The sequence below is a fragment of the Vicugna pacos genome, chromosome 7, assembly GCF_048564905.1.
Source record: "Vicugna pacos chromosome 7, VicPac4, whole genome shotgun sequence".
NCBI classification, from domain to species: domain Eukaryota; kingdom Metazoa; phylum Chordata; class Mammalia; order Artiodactyla; family Camelidae; genus Vicugna; species Vicugna pacos.
The window spans coordinates 36,437,919-36,455,302 of NC_132993.1; the positions used below are offsets into that span (position 1 = coordinate 36,437,919).

The following is a 17,384-nucleotide window of genomic DNA, read 5'->3' on the forward strand; positions in this document are numbered from 1 at the left end:
GACAAAAGAAGTTCTATTTAATAGCATTTGCTGTCCTTAGAAGGCAGTTGTAGTTAGAAATGGCACACCTCTACCAGCGAGTGTGAATGTCTCTCTAAAAATCTTAAGAACCTCAGAGCAGAGTGCACGCATGAGTGCGTGGGGTTTGTGGGAAGTGGGAAAGGAGTGTTGGAGCACAGATCTCATTGTGTGCCTGGGTCATGCTGCACCGCTGCCATCAATACGTTGTTAGCTCACTGAGGATCACTGGCTTATTTTCCTGGAGGGTGTCTCTTCTTGCTGGAAGCTACCTTGGGAGATGGATTCCTGAGTTTTCACATTTTCTCCCATCCTGCGGTTGCTTCCCACCAGTGATAGTATCCATGCCTGGCCACTCCTCGGTGGTGGTCTGAATTTCTACTTTATTCTACTTAAGTGAATTATTAAAACGGAAATCCCTTTAAATATACAAAATAAAACATGTTAAAATTCCAATACTTGAGGATAGTGTTAATTCATTGTTAGCTTTAAATTTACCTACCATTTACTATTGGTTTTTTTTTAATTTTCCGCTCAGTGTCTCTAACCTTCATAATTTCCCTACAGTATTGTTATCGTATACCCCATTTCATAGTTAAATAAACTGATACCCAGTGAGGTGGATCAGCTTGCCCAAGGACACACAGCTGTTAAGTGGTAAAACCGTGATGAAGATGAAGGTTCCCTGCTTCTAAGCCTGAAACTCTTAACTAGCCCTTGTCATGCATTAACTCATCGTTTCCCTGCAGAGGGCAGAGACAGGGTTGGGCGGAGGCAGAATAAATGAGCTCTGACTGAGGAGGAGGGGTCAGCCGAGGATCTGGACTCGGTGGGTGGGAAGCAAGGGCCGCCGCAGAGAGTCCTGGGAAGCCGGAAGCACCCGGAGGGATCCTCGGTGTCCGAGGGCGGAGGCGTCTGAGAGGAGCGGCGCTTTCCAGCCAGCGCCGGCTTTTGCGGTGTCTCCTGTAAGCCAGGTTGTTTTTTTTTTTTTTTTCCTTTCTTTCTTTATTATTAAGAAACTTGCTGTGAGTGAGATGGTTGAGGCCAATGCAGGTCGAAAAATAATCGGAAAGCACAGGCAGACAGAAGAAGCCAGAACCACGGGTGGAATGTTCGGGAATTATAAGCCCTCTGGCGTCTGCAGCGGAGGGACAGACTGTGGTCTGAATCGCAACTCCCCGAGTGAAGTAAGTATCAAAGTGCTTCAAGAAAGCTCATTTTCCAAAAGTAGATGTTGAGAGAATCAGAACTGGAGCAGCCGACAGCAGGGGTCTGTCCTTAAGGGACACTGTGCAGAGTCCAGCTAGTTGTTATAAACCACAGGTAGGTCCAGGGATTTCCAGCAAGTTGTGCAGAGATCCCAAGTCGTTTGCACTCAATGCTCAATGAACACAGGCAGCCCTGTCGAGGGAGTTGAGACCAGGCGGTCTAAGGGACGCCTGTGCAAACGGGAGGCGCCTTCCGCCTCGGTGCCCGGAGGGAGGATTTGTTTAGTGGTGTGTGGGCACACGTGCTCACTTAAGCATCAGTTAGCAAAATCACTTCCTGATTTCTGTGCTTCTCTTTTGATCCTGCCAAGTAAGAACTCACCCTTCAAGCATGAAAATAACTTCCGTTTAGGGAAAACCTACTGTATGTCGAATACTACCATGACATTTCTCTGCAGCTGAGGAATCTCAGTTCTGGAAATGGTCAGAAACTGACTCGGTGCTGCACATCTAAGCCCGGGACTCCCAGTGCAGCCAGCCCTGAAGCCCGAGCACACCAGGCTGTCTCAGGACCGCCTTCCCTGGGGTGCTTGTGGGTGGAGCTGTGGGTCGCACACTCATGACCAAGGGCCTCAAACTTGCACGCAGCTTTATGCTGAAAAATTCCTCTCACCCTGAAATGTTCTAGTCCTGCTCACAGCTAAAGACCTACACCAGGAGAACCTCAGGGGACCCAGAGCCTGTGCCAAGTGCTCTTCCAAAAGCTGTGTGAAGATTCTTCACCCACCTACAAGTTAGCAAACTAGACTATGTGTTCCTGGAGGGCTGCCCGGCACTCAGAAGGTGTTCAGTAAATGCAGCCTATGTCATTTTTCCTATATATTGGCCTGCAACTACCACGAGTGTCTTAGAATTCTCTCGAAGTCTGGCCTGGGGTGCAGATTTCATCACACTCCTGCTGGGATAATAACCAAAGCTTTGATTTACTAAGCACTTCTTGCTGGGCACTCTGCTTTACAATTTGGATACATCATCTATTTTAGTCCTCCCAGCAAACCCTGTAAGGCAGATATTCTTATCCCAGTATAAATGAGGAAACTAAAGTGTAGAAAAGTTACATCACTAGTCTAACACATTACTCAGAAGTGAACAATGGATAGAATAGTTGAATATAAGTCTTTTTGTTTTTGCAGTCTGTACTCTTAGTAACTCTATTATCCTGCCTCCCCAGGAATTCTCTGGAATTTCTCTAGGCTTTGATCCCTGTGGTGGCCCTAGTGGTGTCCAGAGCTTCCCTTGGCCTCAGGGTCAGAGACCTTGTGAACCAGCAGCTCAGCCTCTAAGGAAGCCACAGGCCCCTGGTGACCAAGAACATCCATAGGGTTCATCGGCCCAACCAGTGTTTAGGGCTTAAGTAAGGAAACACCCTGATGTGTGATATCTTTGCCGCAGATTCAGAGATTCCACAAATTGGCAGTTGTTAAGCTCATGCTTTCACAAGAAATGTTCAAACCATCAAAATGGGTATTTCCTACATCCTGGGAAGAACGCAACTCTAAAATTGTACCTGCTACTTAAAATGCTATTCCTTAAGTAAAAGCAGGAGGAAGAGGAGGAGAGGAAGAACTCTTTACCAATTTTGATAGCTTTTATAATACTTCATAAAGTTCATGATAAGCTTTCTTCAGAGCCTGAACAGAGAGAATACAAATTGCATGATCTCCCAGACTTACCTCGATGGTGGTGCTTTGCCCCCTTGTCTCATCTGAAAATGGCATGTGACTTGTTCTATCTTATTTCAGAACTAAGCATTAGATTATATGTCTTTTCTCTAGCTATGACCTGGTTCAGTGTTTGTTTTTTATTTTGTTTTGTTTTACTTAGAAAAATAGCTTTCAGTTCTCATCTTCAAAACAGAAAATCAGTCTCTTAAAAATGAACAGATCATTCACAGGTGAGGAATGTAAACACTTTGGAATTCTGGAGAAAAGACGTGCTTCGTGCACAGCCAAGTAAATATGAATTGCTTAATTTCGGCACATCTTTTTTCTTATTAGATTGAAAATCCAGCCATTCTGACTGCCTGTTACCATCTGCTTGTTCCTTTTCTGAACACCGACGAAAGGCCTTGGGGAAGATTGACCCTTCAAGGAATAATCCAGCTTCTCCAGGGGAAAATAACTACTTGACCAGAATACGCTTTAGCAACAAAAGGATCTCCACCTGCCCTCTAAAACTGTTTGGAGCAGGACTAAACAATGTCTGAATATAACGGATTATAATTTCTACAGTATGTGAACACTTGCTGATCAAATTGCTGAAGGGCTGTGTGTTTGTAGTTGAGGTTTTCTTCTGCAGTTTTACTTTTAGTTTAGTTTTGTTTTGCAAGAACAAAAGAGGAAGGGCCGCCTAACCAGCCCGCGAGACGATTCCGGCAAGCCTGGAGTTTCCTGAGGTTCACAGCTGCTGACTTCAGCCGGCAGGCGCCGCAGTGCATGTTACTGCCGCTGCTGCAAACTGGGTTTTTCCTCTTCCTGTAGTTTGTAGTTTAGAAGAACTGCACATTGGGGACTCCTCCAGCTCCTCCAGACCCGGCCCCGTCTGGCTCTCTCTCAGGGTCCTGCAAGAACCTGTGAGAAGTGGGTCTGTGAGTGTTTTCGTGTGTGTTTATTCCCTCGCTGAAGAGTGTGTATGTGAGTGGTGTGTGTGTGTGAGAGAGAGGACTCAAGAGAGGGGAGAAAGACTGATCGATTCTTCGGCCTCAACTTCTGCATCCCGTAGTCGGCAGCTCTGTCCCCAGGCTGGTGTGTCCTGGCGCAGAGCTCCGGGATGAAGTCTCCCTGGAAAATCCTTATGGCTGCTCCTGTGTTCTTTCTTCTGAACCTTCACACCTCAGCCTCCCCAGCCTATGATGACCACCCCAGCAGACACTCCAAAAGCCATGCCTGTATAGGTACGTAATTATATTCTGCAACCTTTTTATGTGGACGTAATGGGGTCAGATACTTAGCTTGCACAGTAAATCACCTATTCAGTGACAGTAATAGCTGTAAGATTCTAAGGAAGGCGCCAGTAATCTCACCAGCAAAGAAAAATTGTGAGTCTTAGAGGGAGTGTTCACACTGTATGCACGTATGTGTGTTTTAGAAGTGTGTGCTGTATAGTTGCTAGTTTGAATTAGTCATAAGAGTCTTCCACCTCACTGGTGATTGGAGTTTCTTCCCCCTGGATGGGCAGCTATAAGAGCCTGAGATTCTTACCGCCTTTCAGGACAGTAGGCAGCATTACACAGTGGAGAGGGAAGGGACTTTGACCTGTGAATTGCTTCCACCCCTCCCCCCTCTGCTCCATCCCTTACTGTCTGTGAAACTTTGAGCAACTTACTTAACACTTCCATGCCTCTGTGTCTCATTGCTGAAACAAGGCTTACAGGACACACTTCATAGGGATGTTGTAAGAATTGAGCTCATGTGTGTAAATTTATGGAATTTGCACACAGTAAGGATTCAACCATCTTAGTTTCCTTCTTTCTGTCAAGGAGTCCGGAGTTGGCAATAATAGAACAGTCACCTGGAAACACTGAACATTGATGGAGATACGGCTTTTCAGTTATATTTTATTGAAGTTTTTTATTTTCAAGTTGTTGCTCTTCTTGTTGTCTGTTTAGGTTGTTTGGGGTTTTTTGAGAGGAGTAAAAGTAGGGTAAGAGCTCTGATATTCATATTGTACCTGGAGCTTCCAGAACAGTGCTGGGCCTTTCAGTGGGTCAGTCCGTGGAGACAAGGAGTCTCAGAAGTCTGAGTAGCATGTATTTAATGAGTAGATTTCAAAATAGAATCCTGGTTTACGAAGCCAGAAAAGAAACTTGAGGGATAAGTGTGATGGCCATCTCTTACAAATGGAAAATTTGGACACAGATTGTGACACATGGAAATTATTTCTGGAGACAGTACAAGAAACTATCTAAACTAGTCCTATTTCCTGAAAAAAACATGATTTATGTACTTATAATGACCATGACATGTCATTATACATATTAAGTAATGCATATCTGGTTCCAAACTCTCCTTTTAAATTAAAACCTTAAGACCCAGACTCCCTGCAGATCTGTTCTCTGTAGGTCCGGAAGCAGAGGTCTGTGGCCCTACTGGAACCACTCCTGAGAGGTCATCCTATTTAGTTTCATTAAATAATTATTTACCACCATTTTATTTTCTCAAAACAAATTCCTAAAGCCTGTCAAATGGAAATACACTTGATAAAGTGAAATCAGCTCTACTTCTAGGATGGTTGCAAATGAAATATTTAGATTTAGGTAAGTTGTCTAGACCTCCATCTTTATGAAGTAGACATGAGATAACTCATTCCTGCCCCTGTGTCATTCCCAATGAGGCATAGAGAGTTAGAAGAAGGTGTTGAGGGGATTCCAGGATGGGCTTGTTCAGATTATCTTATTACTGCATAACAAATTCTAAAATAACAGTTTTGTTATCTCACGACTTTGTGGGTCAAGTATTTTTCACAGTCTGGCTGGTGATTCTTCTGCTCCATGTAAGGTTGACTAAAGTCACTAGGGATGGGTCTGGAATGAGCTAAGACAACTTCCCTCATGTTTGGCACATTAGGAAGGGAGCTGGCTAGAAGGTTGGCTCAGCTGGGAATGTCTGTCAGAGCTTTTACACTTGGCCTGTCCAGCAGAGCAGTCTCAATGCAGTAGGACTTCCTGCATGGCAGCTCAGAGATCCCAACAAGAGAGAGTTCAAAACACAAGAACTAGAAGCTGCCAGTCTCTCAAGGCTTGGGTCTGGAAAGTGGCACAGCATCACTTCTGCCATCTTGTATTGGTTAAAGCAGTCATCTTGTATTGGTTAAAGCACTTCTGCCATCTTGTATTGGTTAAAGCAGTCCCTCCACTCAGACTCAAGGGGAGGGGACATGGATCCCTCCTTTTGATGGGGAGTATCGAGGCATTTGTGGCCACCCAGGTTCATTCAGGTTGCCCGTACAAATATTTGATGGCTCCGAGAGCTCAAGAGAGTCTGTTCTGATTAGGTCTGATAATGATTTAGCACCCATTTCCCACCACTGCACAAGTTCTAGAGAACTCTGCCTGAATAACTTGTCCAGCTGGCACATTTGCTAAGTGCTGTGTGCTGAGCTGGGTGCCGCAGGTGGTCTGAACAGGTGTCTTCCTGTTTAAAGGTGGCTTCTTGGGGAAACGGACTCAGAAATTTGTGTGTGTGAGTTCATTGAGGTGAGCTCTTGGGGAAAACACCTGTGAGGGAGTGAAGGCAGCAGCGGTGGGCAGGAGAGGGTATGCAGTGCTGTAGCCACACAAAAAAGGGGGGAGGGCTTCAGCCAATGCCTTGGAAAGCTCTGGAGCTGAAATGACTCTTTAGAGCCCCCCTGAAGTGGGTCCAGACCTTGGAAGCCCCATCCTGAACAGTCACAGGGTGTGAACTGACCCATGGGGGAAAGTGCCCCCTTGTAGAAGCAGTGCATGGAGATGGACTCTGGGGTGCACGCTCTGCACCAACACCCCCAGCAGCTGGAGGGGAGTTTGCCTCCTGAAAGAGGAACTGGGGGTGCCCTTACTCTCAGGTTAGATGTCAAAGTGCCTCAGGAAGCAGTGAGGTAAGCTCACTCACAGCTGGCAGTAAGAAGAGCCTCACAGGGAGGGTGGGAGGAGAGACGAAATTACCAAATTAACAGCTGGGCTTCTGTTAACCTCAGCAACCTTCAGACGAAAAGCAGGACTGTATGCCTTCAGATTCATTGGCCCCTATTGTCCAGAGTTTGCATGTAGTAGTTCAGCCCACGCAGAGATGGACTCTCTTTTCGCTGCCAATCCACCTTCCCAGTGGAGAGAATCTGGGCCAAGACTAAGAGGAAGGTGGGAGGGAGGGGAGCTCACAGGGCAGATGTGGCTGCCAGGGTCATGGAGGGAGAGGGCAGCTGTCACAGAAGTGGGGATTGTTGTGACTGGAGAGCTACATAGAAATTCCTGAGTGGCTGAGCCCATAGCCCCATCATAAACAAACAACTCCAGCTCCTATGCCAAGAGGAGCCTTTGCGGTGGGAAACCAACCAGCAGACCTGAAGGGCGTGGCCTTGAACATATTCCAGAATCAGAACTAAGCTGTGCAAAGCCCAGATGGCCTCTTTTCCAATTTGCTGAAATTCCTTCGCACTGAACTGTACATCCCATTTGATCACTCAGCAAACGCTGATTCTACTGTGCATGAACAGGCAGTGCCTCTTTCTGCCACTTTTCAAATGTTATGAAATCAATAATAAGCCATGTTCATTTTTGCAAAACATCATTTTCTTCACATGGGTGATTTAAGGGCTAAGTAATCCTTATGTTTCTAAGTCATTGACCTTTAAATTAATTCATTGAGTTTTGAGGGGTTTTTTTTTTTTTTAAAGCCCTGTTTGGTGCTCAGGAAGCTTTTATAAAGGTTTTTTTTTTTTATTTAACAAAGACCTTTTTTCCCTCATTCATGTTTGGTTAAATATATAAAATGCCTTCAGAGTCTGTTAAACCCCACCTCCCCAACCGCACGCCACACGCAGAGTGGTCAGAGATGACTTTACAGTTTGAATGATAAAGAGGAAGAAGTGGCCCTATGGTTTCTAGCCAAGGTAAATGGTAAAATGATAGTGTCACTGACAAAAACAGGAAAGGTTTAGACAGAGCCAGCAGTGAAGGCTGAAAATTTATGATCGTAACTTACATATACAGAAATTGCATTTTCTCTGTTTCTCTCTACCTGAACACTTGTTCATAAGCCACCACCATGGCCGCTGACATTTCATCTTTCCACTCAACGTGTGTAGATTTCGTCTGCTCTGGGTAACTCAGGGCCCTCCTCCTTCCCCTGCTCTCTGAGGGTTGGTCTCAGTTCTCCAGGAGGGCACGTGTATCACCCTGACACTTCCAGTCCGCGGCCGTCAGAGCTCCCACACTGGGTGTTGTGGCGGGTGCAGCTCTTGGGCTGGTGTCCACAGAGTCCACGCTCACTCCCTGCTGAGCTGTGGCTCACTTCCACCCTCGCGGGCCCTGCAGACCCCTCTAGGTGAAGCCGGATGCCCACTGGTTCCCAGCTGCAGCCAGAGCCCTCTGCACTTGTCCCTCACTTATCACACTCCCTCTCTACCTAGTTCCCTACTGTTAGTTTTAGATCATCAAAGAATTTAACCCCGACCTTGGCACAGAGGGTGGGTTTCTTTCTGATCATCTCAGTTTTCACTAAATTCACGTTTGCCTTTTTTTTTTTTTTTTCTGGATTGTTTTGGGGTCACAGCTCTGAAGAGAAAGACCACAAAAACCCTCTAGACGCATATCTGCAACTCAGGGGAAAAGTCACAAAGTGAGCAAAACTGAAAGAATCCAAGTAGACAGTATGCTTTTCTTTAAGAAGAAAGTGAATAAATTTCTTTTTTGGAGGGAAGAAGGGCAATAAACTACATCATAGTTTAAATGTACTATGACAAAGAGGAAAAAAGAAAAAGAACGTTGCAAAGTATTATGCAGAGTAAAATCCCCACAGAGTTATAATGTGCTTATCTCTCTATTTATATAGTTGTCTTCCCAGATAGGATGAACAGCAAAGTGCTAATAGTGGTTGCATGATTATCTTCAAGTGATGAGGTTACAAATGACATTTCTTTTCAGTGCATTCCTGAATTTCCCACATTTTCCAGATAAGCTTAAGACATGGTGGTTTAAAGCAAGAGAGCTTGGGCTCTGAGGCCAGACTGCCTGGGTTTGAATCCGGGCTCTGCCACTCTGTACAAATGTGACATTAAGGGCACAGCTTCACCCTCTGCACCTTACGTCCCCTGAATGTAAGGTGAGAATTACACGGGACTTGCATCCTAGGGTGGTGTGGAGGGCTAATGAGTAAATACACAGGAAGAACTTAGAACTATGCTTGGTACAGAGTAAGTACCCAGAGGGGTTGTGGTTATATATTATTTTGGAAATCAGAGGAAAAAATATTGAAAATATGCTATAGAAGTCCTGAAATTAAACCAATCATAAGGCAAAGGGGCCTGAGTAAACTGAATGATTACATGCCAATCTTGTGTAAATACAAATTCTCTAATCTTGGATATCTTAAAGGAAGATTTACTTAGAAAAAAGATTTCCTAGTGCATTAGCTTTCTATTGCTGGGTTATCAATTGCCACACATGCAGCAATTTAGAGCAACATAAATTTATTATGTCACGGATTCTGCACATCAGAAGTCTGTAAATAACACACCTTGGTTCTCTGCTTAGAGTTTTCCAAGGCCGAAATCAAGATGTCAGTGGGGCTGCAAGATAATTTAGACTCAGGTTCTCTTGCAAGCTCGCTGGTTGTTGACAGAATTCAGTTTCTTGGATTTGCAGGGCTGAGGTCCCATGTGCATGCTAGCTGTCAGCTCTTAGAGGCTGCCCCTCTCCAAAAGAAGTTAACAACACAGCTGTTCCTTCCTTAAGAACAGCTGGAGATGAGGCATTATGCTGTACATCAGAAATTGACACAACATTGTAAACTGAGTAGACTTAAATTAAAAAAATAAAAGAGCAGCTGGAGAGATCTCTCTACGTTTAAAGGGTTGCCTGATTATTGCAGAGTCCACCCAGGATAGCCTTGATGAACTCAAAATAAACCAACTAGAGTCCTTACTTACATATGTAAATTCCCCCTTACCATACTTCTCATAGACAATAACATAATCATGGAAGTGACATCCAATCCCATTCACAGGCTCTGCCCTCACTCGGGAGGAGATGAAATAAGGCCTCTATATCAAGAGGCAGAAATCTAATCATTCTGCCCACTACTCATAGAAATGCTTAAAAAAGAAAAAGTCTTCAAACTAAACCCCAGATAATGTTGCAAACGAGAACTTATGTGATTTAGTCCCAAAGTGATTCACCCAATAGGCATGGATATATAGTGGAAATTAATAGATGAAGAGTAAGTTGTGAGTTGAATGGGTTTTTTTGTTTTGTTTTGTTTCTGAGGGGAGGGGGTTGCTATTCCAGCTTTTTCTCCTGGCCTTCACACTCAGAATCTGGAAAGGAAAACAAATTACTCCACTACCATACTGTTTCTCTCATAAATGAGTTGTTTATCAGTGTGAGTACAGAGGACAAAGTCCCTGTCTGAATCTTCTTCTGGACAAAGCCCATCTTTTAAAGTATGACTCTCACGATAACAAAACTCAAATGCAAATTGCACAGATTAGCTTGCCCTTTATTTTATTAACATAAACCCCAGGTTCTTTCTGATAAAAACGAATGCAGGAGGGAATTCTGATGATGGTGGCGTGAGGGGTTGATGAGTCCTCTGTGCAGAAGGCCAAGCATAAAACTGGACAGACTATCACAAGCAACCAACTCAGGGCACTAAAAATCAACCAGTGGCACACAAAGAACTGAAGAGTGTTTATTCTTGAAAAACAGCTTTAACTTCATGAAGAACAGTGAGACTCTGACCTTTTTGCCTGAGGCTGCTCCATCTACCCTTGCCTCAGCTTAGTTAGTGAGAACAGTGGTTTCAGTCACTGTGGAAGTGGCTGCATAAACCAGCAGGTCTACCGCTAATGGGGCAGACTTGATTCAATCAGGATTCAGAGATCCCTGGCTTTGTTGGCTGAGTGATGGACTCTGTTGGAAATTAACAAAGAGAACCTGCAGCCTTGCCAGCTCCAGGTTTTGGCCCTCAACGGGACAATGAAGATTAGCCAGAAATTTAACAGAGAGACCCTGATAATGTGAGCATCATAGAAGGGCTAAGATAAGGTCTCCATATACCCTGATGGATTGGAAAATTATGCATGTGTTGGGGAAACCTGAAAGTGCCCAAGAAAAGTGAAAACCAAGGGAGACTTGAGAACTAGGTACAACTTTGAATGTACTCTCCAACCCATTTGAATGCATTCCCTTTATTTCATAAAAAATAAGAGGAAGGAATACTTCCCAGGTCATTCTATGTTTTATGCTAATGCCAAATCCAGACAAAGACATAACAAGAAAAGAAAATAACAGACCAGTATCCTTTATGAACATAGATGCAAAAATCCTTAATAAAATATTAACAAGCTAAATCCAACAACACGTAAAATGAATTACACATCATGCCAAGTGGGGCTTAGCCTAGGAATGCATGTTTTTTTTTGACATCTGAGAATCAGTTAATAGGATATACCAAATCAGTAGAATAGAAGCTATAACTACACTATCCTCTCACTAGAAATAGAAAAATTATTTGACAAAATACATCACTCATCCATGTTAAAACCTCTCAACAAATTTTGAAAGAAAAAGGAACTTCTTCAACTTGATAAAGAGCATCTATGAAAACCCTACTGCTCTGATCCTAAGATCAGAAATATGGTAGGGATGTCCACTCTCACCACTTGTAGTTAACATTGTTTTGAGGATTCTATTCATTTTAATAAAGAAAGAAAAATAAAAGGGCATGCAAATTGGAAAGGAAAAAGTAAAACTGTCTATTTTCAGACTACATATTCTAGAATGTAGAAAATCCTAAGGTATTTAAATAAAACTACTACAACTAATAAGAGGCTTTGACAAAATGGCACGATTCAAGATTAATGTAAAAATCAATTATGTTTGTTTATATTAGCAACAAACATTCAAGAACTGAAATTAAGGAAACAATTCCATTCACAATATAATAAAAAAAACCTCAGGAATAAAGTTAATGAAATATATGCAATTATTCCCCCCTGAAAATGACAAATGTTGCTGAGAGAAATTAAAGGATGCTTTACAGAAATCTTGCTAATGGATCAGAAGACTTAATAGTGTTAAGATAGCAGTACTCTGCAAATGGATCTACAGATTAACACAATTCCAATCAAAATCCTAACATCCTTTTTTTTTTTTTTGGTAGAAATGGGCAAGCTGATCCTAAAATGTGTACAGAAATGCAAAGAATCCAGAATAGCCAAAAATTTTGAAGAACTCTATTGGAGAACTGACAGTATCTTATTCCTCATTTCAAATCACACACAATTATTAACTCAAAATAGATCATAGACTTTAAGGTAAAAGCTAAAACTAAAAGCTTCTAGAAGAAAGTGTAGAAGAAAAATTTTTGTGACTTTGGATTAGACAAAGACTCTTAAATATGACATCAAAAGAACTATACAAAATGAAAAAATTGATAACTTGTACTTAATTAAATTTAAACACTGCTCTCAAGAAAACATTAGAAAGTGAAAGAATATTAGGAAATAATATTCACAAATCATGTAGACTTCAGTGTAGCAATGATTATTTTAATTAACATGATTGATAATTTTCACTTTCAAAATCGAAATTTTTTATTGAAATATAGTCAGTTACAATGTGTCAATTTCTGGTGTACAGCATAATGTTTCAGTCATACATATATTTGTCAAAATCCAAAATTTTAACGTGTGCTGTGTAACACTCAGAAGTGTGTAAATTTCAAGATTCAATAGATCTGGGTTGGAATCACCAGCCACCCAGTTAGCAGTTGAATCATTGCTTATCTGAAAGGCTTTAGATACATTGCTTAACCTCGCTAAGACTCATATTTCTCACTTGTAAAATGAGAAGTACCAATCTCATGAGGGTGCTGTGATGATTAAATGAGATACAGTTTGTGAAAACACCTAGCAGAGAGCTGAAAGAACAAAGAAAATGCCATTTCACGTTTTCCTAAAACTTAGTAAGGTAGAAGGAAACTATTAAAAAGCTCATTCTTTGAGAAATTTTTTTATATAATATAATTTATTGGGGTTTTTTTCTAATTATAAAATAATATATGGCTTTCATAGAGATTTTAGAAAATACAGAATGTTTTTAAAGAATATAATCAACTGTAATCCCCAAACTCAGATGATCACTATTGACATTTGGGCATATTTCCTTTCAAAACTGCCTAGGTTTGTATTTCCAGTGTTTGGATCTTGTTTTATTGTTTTGTTTGATTTCTAAATTTGGATTGCTAAGTAGACAATCTAAAATTAAACACCTTTTTCTTTCAACAAAGCATTGGTAATAAATTTGGCAGTAGTAAGCCTTTGCTGGCAGATGAGAATTTTTCAAGTTAGCAAGTAGGTTTGTGGATAAAAATGATTGGGTACAGTCTAAGATTATTTTCCTATCTGTCTATCCACCTGTCTACTCATTTATCCATCATCTGTCTACCCTTTTTTCTATCCATCCACCCACCCACCTGCTCACCCACTCATCCATATATTTTTCTATCCATCCCTCCTCTGTCTCTATCCTAGAATTCAAATATGGAAGTAAATGGAAAAATAAAGTCATATATTTTCTGAAAGAAAATCTGATCGGTTAATTTTTTTAATAGTGAGATCTGATTTTGCCATTTAGGTTTATACAGAGGACTTTTTCATAGTTTGAATGAACTAAATCTGCAGCTCCAACATTTGACAAAGATGCATATGAAGTCTGCAATAGCAAAGAATTTTTCTTAAAATATTGCATAAGCAAAAATGGATTGAAAAGAATAATATTTCAATTTGTCAATTTTTCTGAATATATTAGAGTTTAACAAGGTCTCTCTAAATGAAATTATAATAGATATAATTAAAAGATAAGTCTTAGCAAAAAGATTTTTTATATTCCCCAGAAATTGAGAAAGACTCCATTGATTAGATAACAAATGTTTTTGCAAGTCAAGTGGTTTCAAATTATTTGCTTTTAATACAACGACTTAATAGAGTTATCAGGTCGTAGATTATTTGACATAATTTTTAATGATAGATCACTTTATAATGATAGATCTAAGATTTTTGACATTTAACTCAGAAGAAGTTAAAGAATTGAGTGATATTACCATATCAAAAGTCCTTCCATTCTCATTTACTTACTTACTTATATGTTTTCTCAGCACTCACTTCTTTAAAAATGAAAAATAAGAACAGACATAATACTTGACATGAACCTTGTGTCTTTACATGAGTAAGTAATATTTTCAACAGATATAAGTGCTTATTTTAAAAGCCCAACCATCTCATTAGGAGGTATAATTCCAAGAAAATGTTACATTTATTATTTAGAAATTTTTTATCAAATTGGCAATACATATTGTTTAGAAAAGTTAATTATACTAATAAAGTCTGTCCAGAAGTGTTTTTAATACTGAGTGTTATATTCACAAAAAATGAAAGTTTTATTTAAATTTTATACATAATTTTAGTGTTGAGAAGTATAATAGGGTGAAAAATAAAATACTTTAAACCATAATAATATATCATATTGGGATAAAATTCTAGTGGAAGAAAAATTCAATGAAGTAGACTTCATTGACATATGAATTCAAGGAGAGGAATTATCAATGCAAATTTTTCACTGTAAAAGAAGAATTGGATTATATATTTTTAAGAGGCTGAAACGAGGTATAAATCACTAATATTTAGATTTCTTTGGATACATATAGATGCTTAACTTATTATTTCTATTGTAATATTTACAATCCTCCTGGAATTATACCCTTTGCAACTAATAAAACTGATATTCATTAATAATATTTTAACATCTATTAAAATGTAGAAGTGTACACAGTTTTTCTAATTTCTTTTGGGGCTACCAAGCAAAATGTTTGAAAACCATTGGTCTGTACTCTATAGACTGTACAGTAGGAAGCCAGTGCTCTGTACTCTGACCTTCAAAGCTCTTCATGATCTGACCCCTTCCTACCTCTCTCGCTCTTCTTTTCCCATAGACCTTGGGCTCTCGGCCAATTCTTTTCCTTCTCACATCCAAGTCTTTAAAAATGCTACTGCTCTCTTCGTGTCTTTTTCTGTCGAACACAGTCCTCCCATCCCTTAACACTCAGCTCCTCCAGGAAACTGTCACTGCTTACCCAAGGCAGAGTTAGTTTCTCCCTCCTCTGTGCTCCCAAAGCACCAAGCCCCCCACCAGGCACTTACGGGTTGCAGTGACTCGATTGTTTATCTGATCCTCCGTATTCTTACTGATCTGTGACTTTTTCTATTCACCTATCTATCTTCAAGCCTCTGATCACATAGTGGGTACTAATAAGTATGTGTTGACTAACAGCAGAATGGGATGGCTCCTGGGTCTTCATTCTCATTACTTTATTATTTATTCTTTATATATTTCCAGATGAACCAAGCCAGTCATCCTGCATCTCTCAGCACAGTCTGCTCACTTCCTCTCACTGCTGTTGCTTGGGCTCTGCTCCCCTTTGGATGCCCTTAGCCCTGTTCTCACCAGTAAGTGCTCAATACAGTGCCTCTTTCACTGCCTGTGTTCTTGGGAGAGTTGGCAGTTTGGAGCTCACCAAGCATTTTCTCATAAAAATGATGTTCCAGGTGATGGTTGGCTTAGGCCATCGAGCTTAATCTGCCCAAATGCAGTGAAAAGACAAGCTATCGGCAGTAAAAAGAAAACTCAGCCGTAGGAAAGTAAAAAGATTGTTGCTATTACAATAAGTTTTTCAGAAATAAGAGGGTTTCTGGGCTTCTATTTTAAGAAGAGTCATAGAAGATATGCCTTTGCCCTATGGTGGTCTCAGCAGTGGGGCAGAGACTCACGTTGGTTAAATGCCTGCTCAGTGCCAGGTGCCAGGTGCCATGTGCATTTTATGTGTGATACCACTCAATCCTCACAACACTGCTGCCAGGTGTTTCAGATAGCCTTTGCTGAATTACAAGCCACTCCACACTTACACAGCGATCATTTATTAGCTCACAGTTCTGCAGGTTGGCAATTTTTGACTGGAAAGTGTCGGCTGGTCTGGGCTGGGCTCACTCCTGCTGCTGCACTCAGCTGGTAGACAGTGGAATGACAGGGGCTGGGTGATCTAGAACAGCCTTGTTCACAAAGCTGGTAGTCGGGAGACTTACTGGGGCACCTCGGTTTCCCTTCCTGTGGCCTCTCCAGCAGGCTAGCTCCACCTCTTGGCTGTAAAGTTCTAAAAAGGCCAAAATGGAAGATGCAAGGCCTCTAGAGGCCACGGTTCAGCTCTGACGTGCTCTCACTTCCTCTGCATTCCACTGGCCAAAGCAAGGTCACAAGGCCAGGTTCAGAGGGCTGGGAAATAGACACCACCTCCTCATGGAAGGAAGGGTAAGAAATCTGTGGCCATTTTTAATGTACCACACAGTGGGGAGGGGGGGTTATTCTATTTTGTAGGTATCAAAATCTGTGTTCAGAGAGGTTAGCTATGCTGCCAAGTACATCAACTTATAAGTAATAGAAGTGATATTTGAACTCCGGTCTGAGTCCCAAACTATTCACTCTCTGCCAGACCATAGCTTCTCTCTTCTCTTGCCTGCCTTCCACTCTCTTTTCTTCTCCTCTCCTCCCCTCCCCTCCCTACCACATCCAGACTGAGAGGAGGAAGCAGAAGAAGGTGAAGGTACACTATTCATCTCAGGGAAACGAGGATGGCAATGGGATAATTTTAGGTGATTGTTTTCGTACCTTTCTTTCTTCCTTTCCTTTTCATCAACATGAGAAAGGCCTGGGGTTAAGCTTGTTGATTAGAATTACAACATATAAAACTGTATCCTCTGCTCCCACCCAATTCAGGAAATCTGAGAACAGAATTCAGGTGTTTCTAGAAGGGCATTGGGGTAGGGGTAGGGGGATCAGAGAGGGAATGTACTTGATAATGGCAAGAGGGATGCAGAGACCCAAATCCAGGTGTGGTGTGACTCTAAATCCTGTGCTCTACACTTCTCTAGGGCCCAGACCAGAAACTGAAAAGTCTTCCTTGATTTTCACTTTTCATCCCATTTCTTACCAATTCCTTAATAAATCTAATCGGGCCAACTTCCACAAGAGGTCCCAGATCTGTCCATTTTCCTCCATCCCCCCTGCCACTCATTACTCTATCCAGTCAGCTGTCATCCTTCTCCAAGACCAGAATAGCCTCCTTCTTCATCTCTCTGCCCCCATATTTGCCCCCTACGATCCTTCCTCCTCATGACAGCCAATGTGATATTTTAAAGACACAGATCAAAGAGCAGCAGCTTCCTCCACAAAGCCCATTCATAGCTCCCCGTTCCTCTCAGGAGGAACCTCTACCACTTCTGAAGTCTGCAAAGCCCAATGGCCTGACCTCTGCCCCTCCCTGCACCTCATTTCCTAATGTCAGGGTTTCCCAG

General features: G+C 41.6%; 1 protein-coding gene across 1 annotated transcript in view; it reads left to right on the top strand.

Annotated features, from left to right (window-relative positions):
• Positions 1-3,730: 3,730 nt before the first annotated feature.
• AOAH (acyloxyacyl hydrolase) overlaps positions 3,731-17,384 on the top strand; it is a 155,339-nt gene continuing 141,685 nt past the window's right edge. Inside the window, exons 1-2 of the mRNA XM_072964672.1 lie at positions 3,731-3,858; positions 4,008-4,179. Of these exons, the coding sequence (XP_072820773.1) occupies positions 4,056-4,179 (124 nt within the window). The 5' untranslated portion in view covers positions 3,731-3,858; positions 4,008-4,055. The remainder of the gene's footprint in view (positions 3,859-4,007; positions 4,180-17,384) is intronic.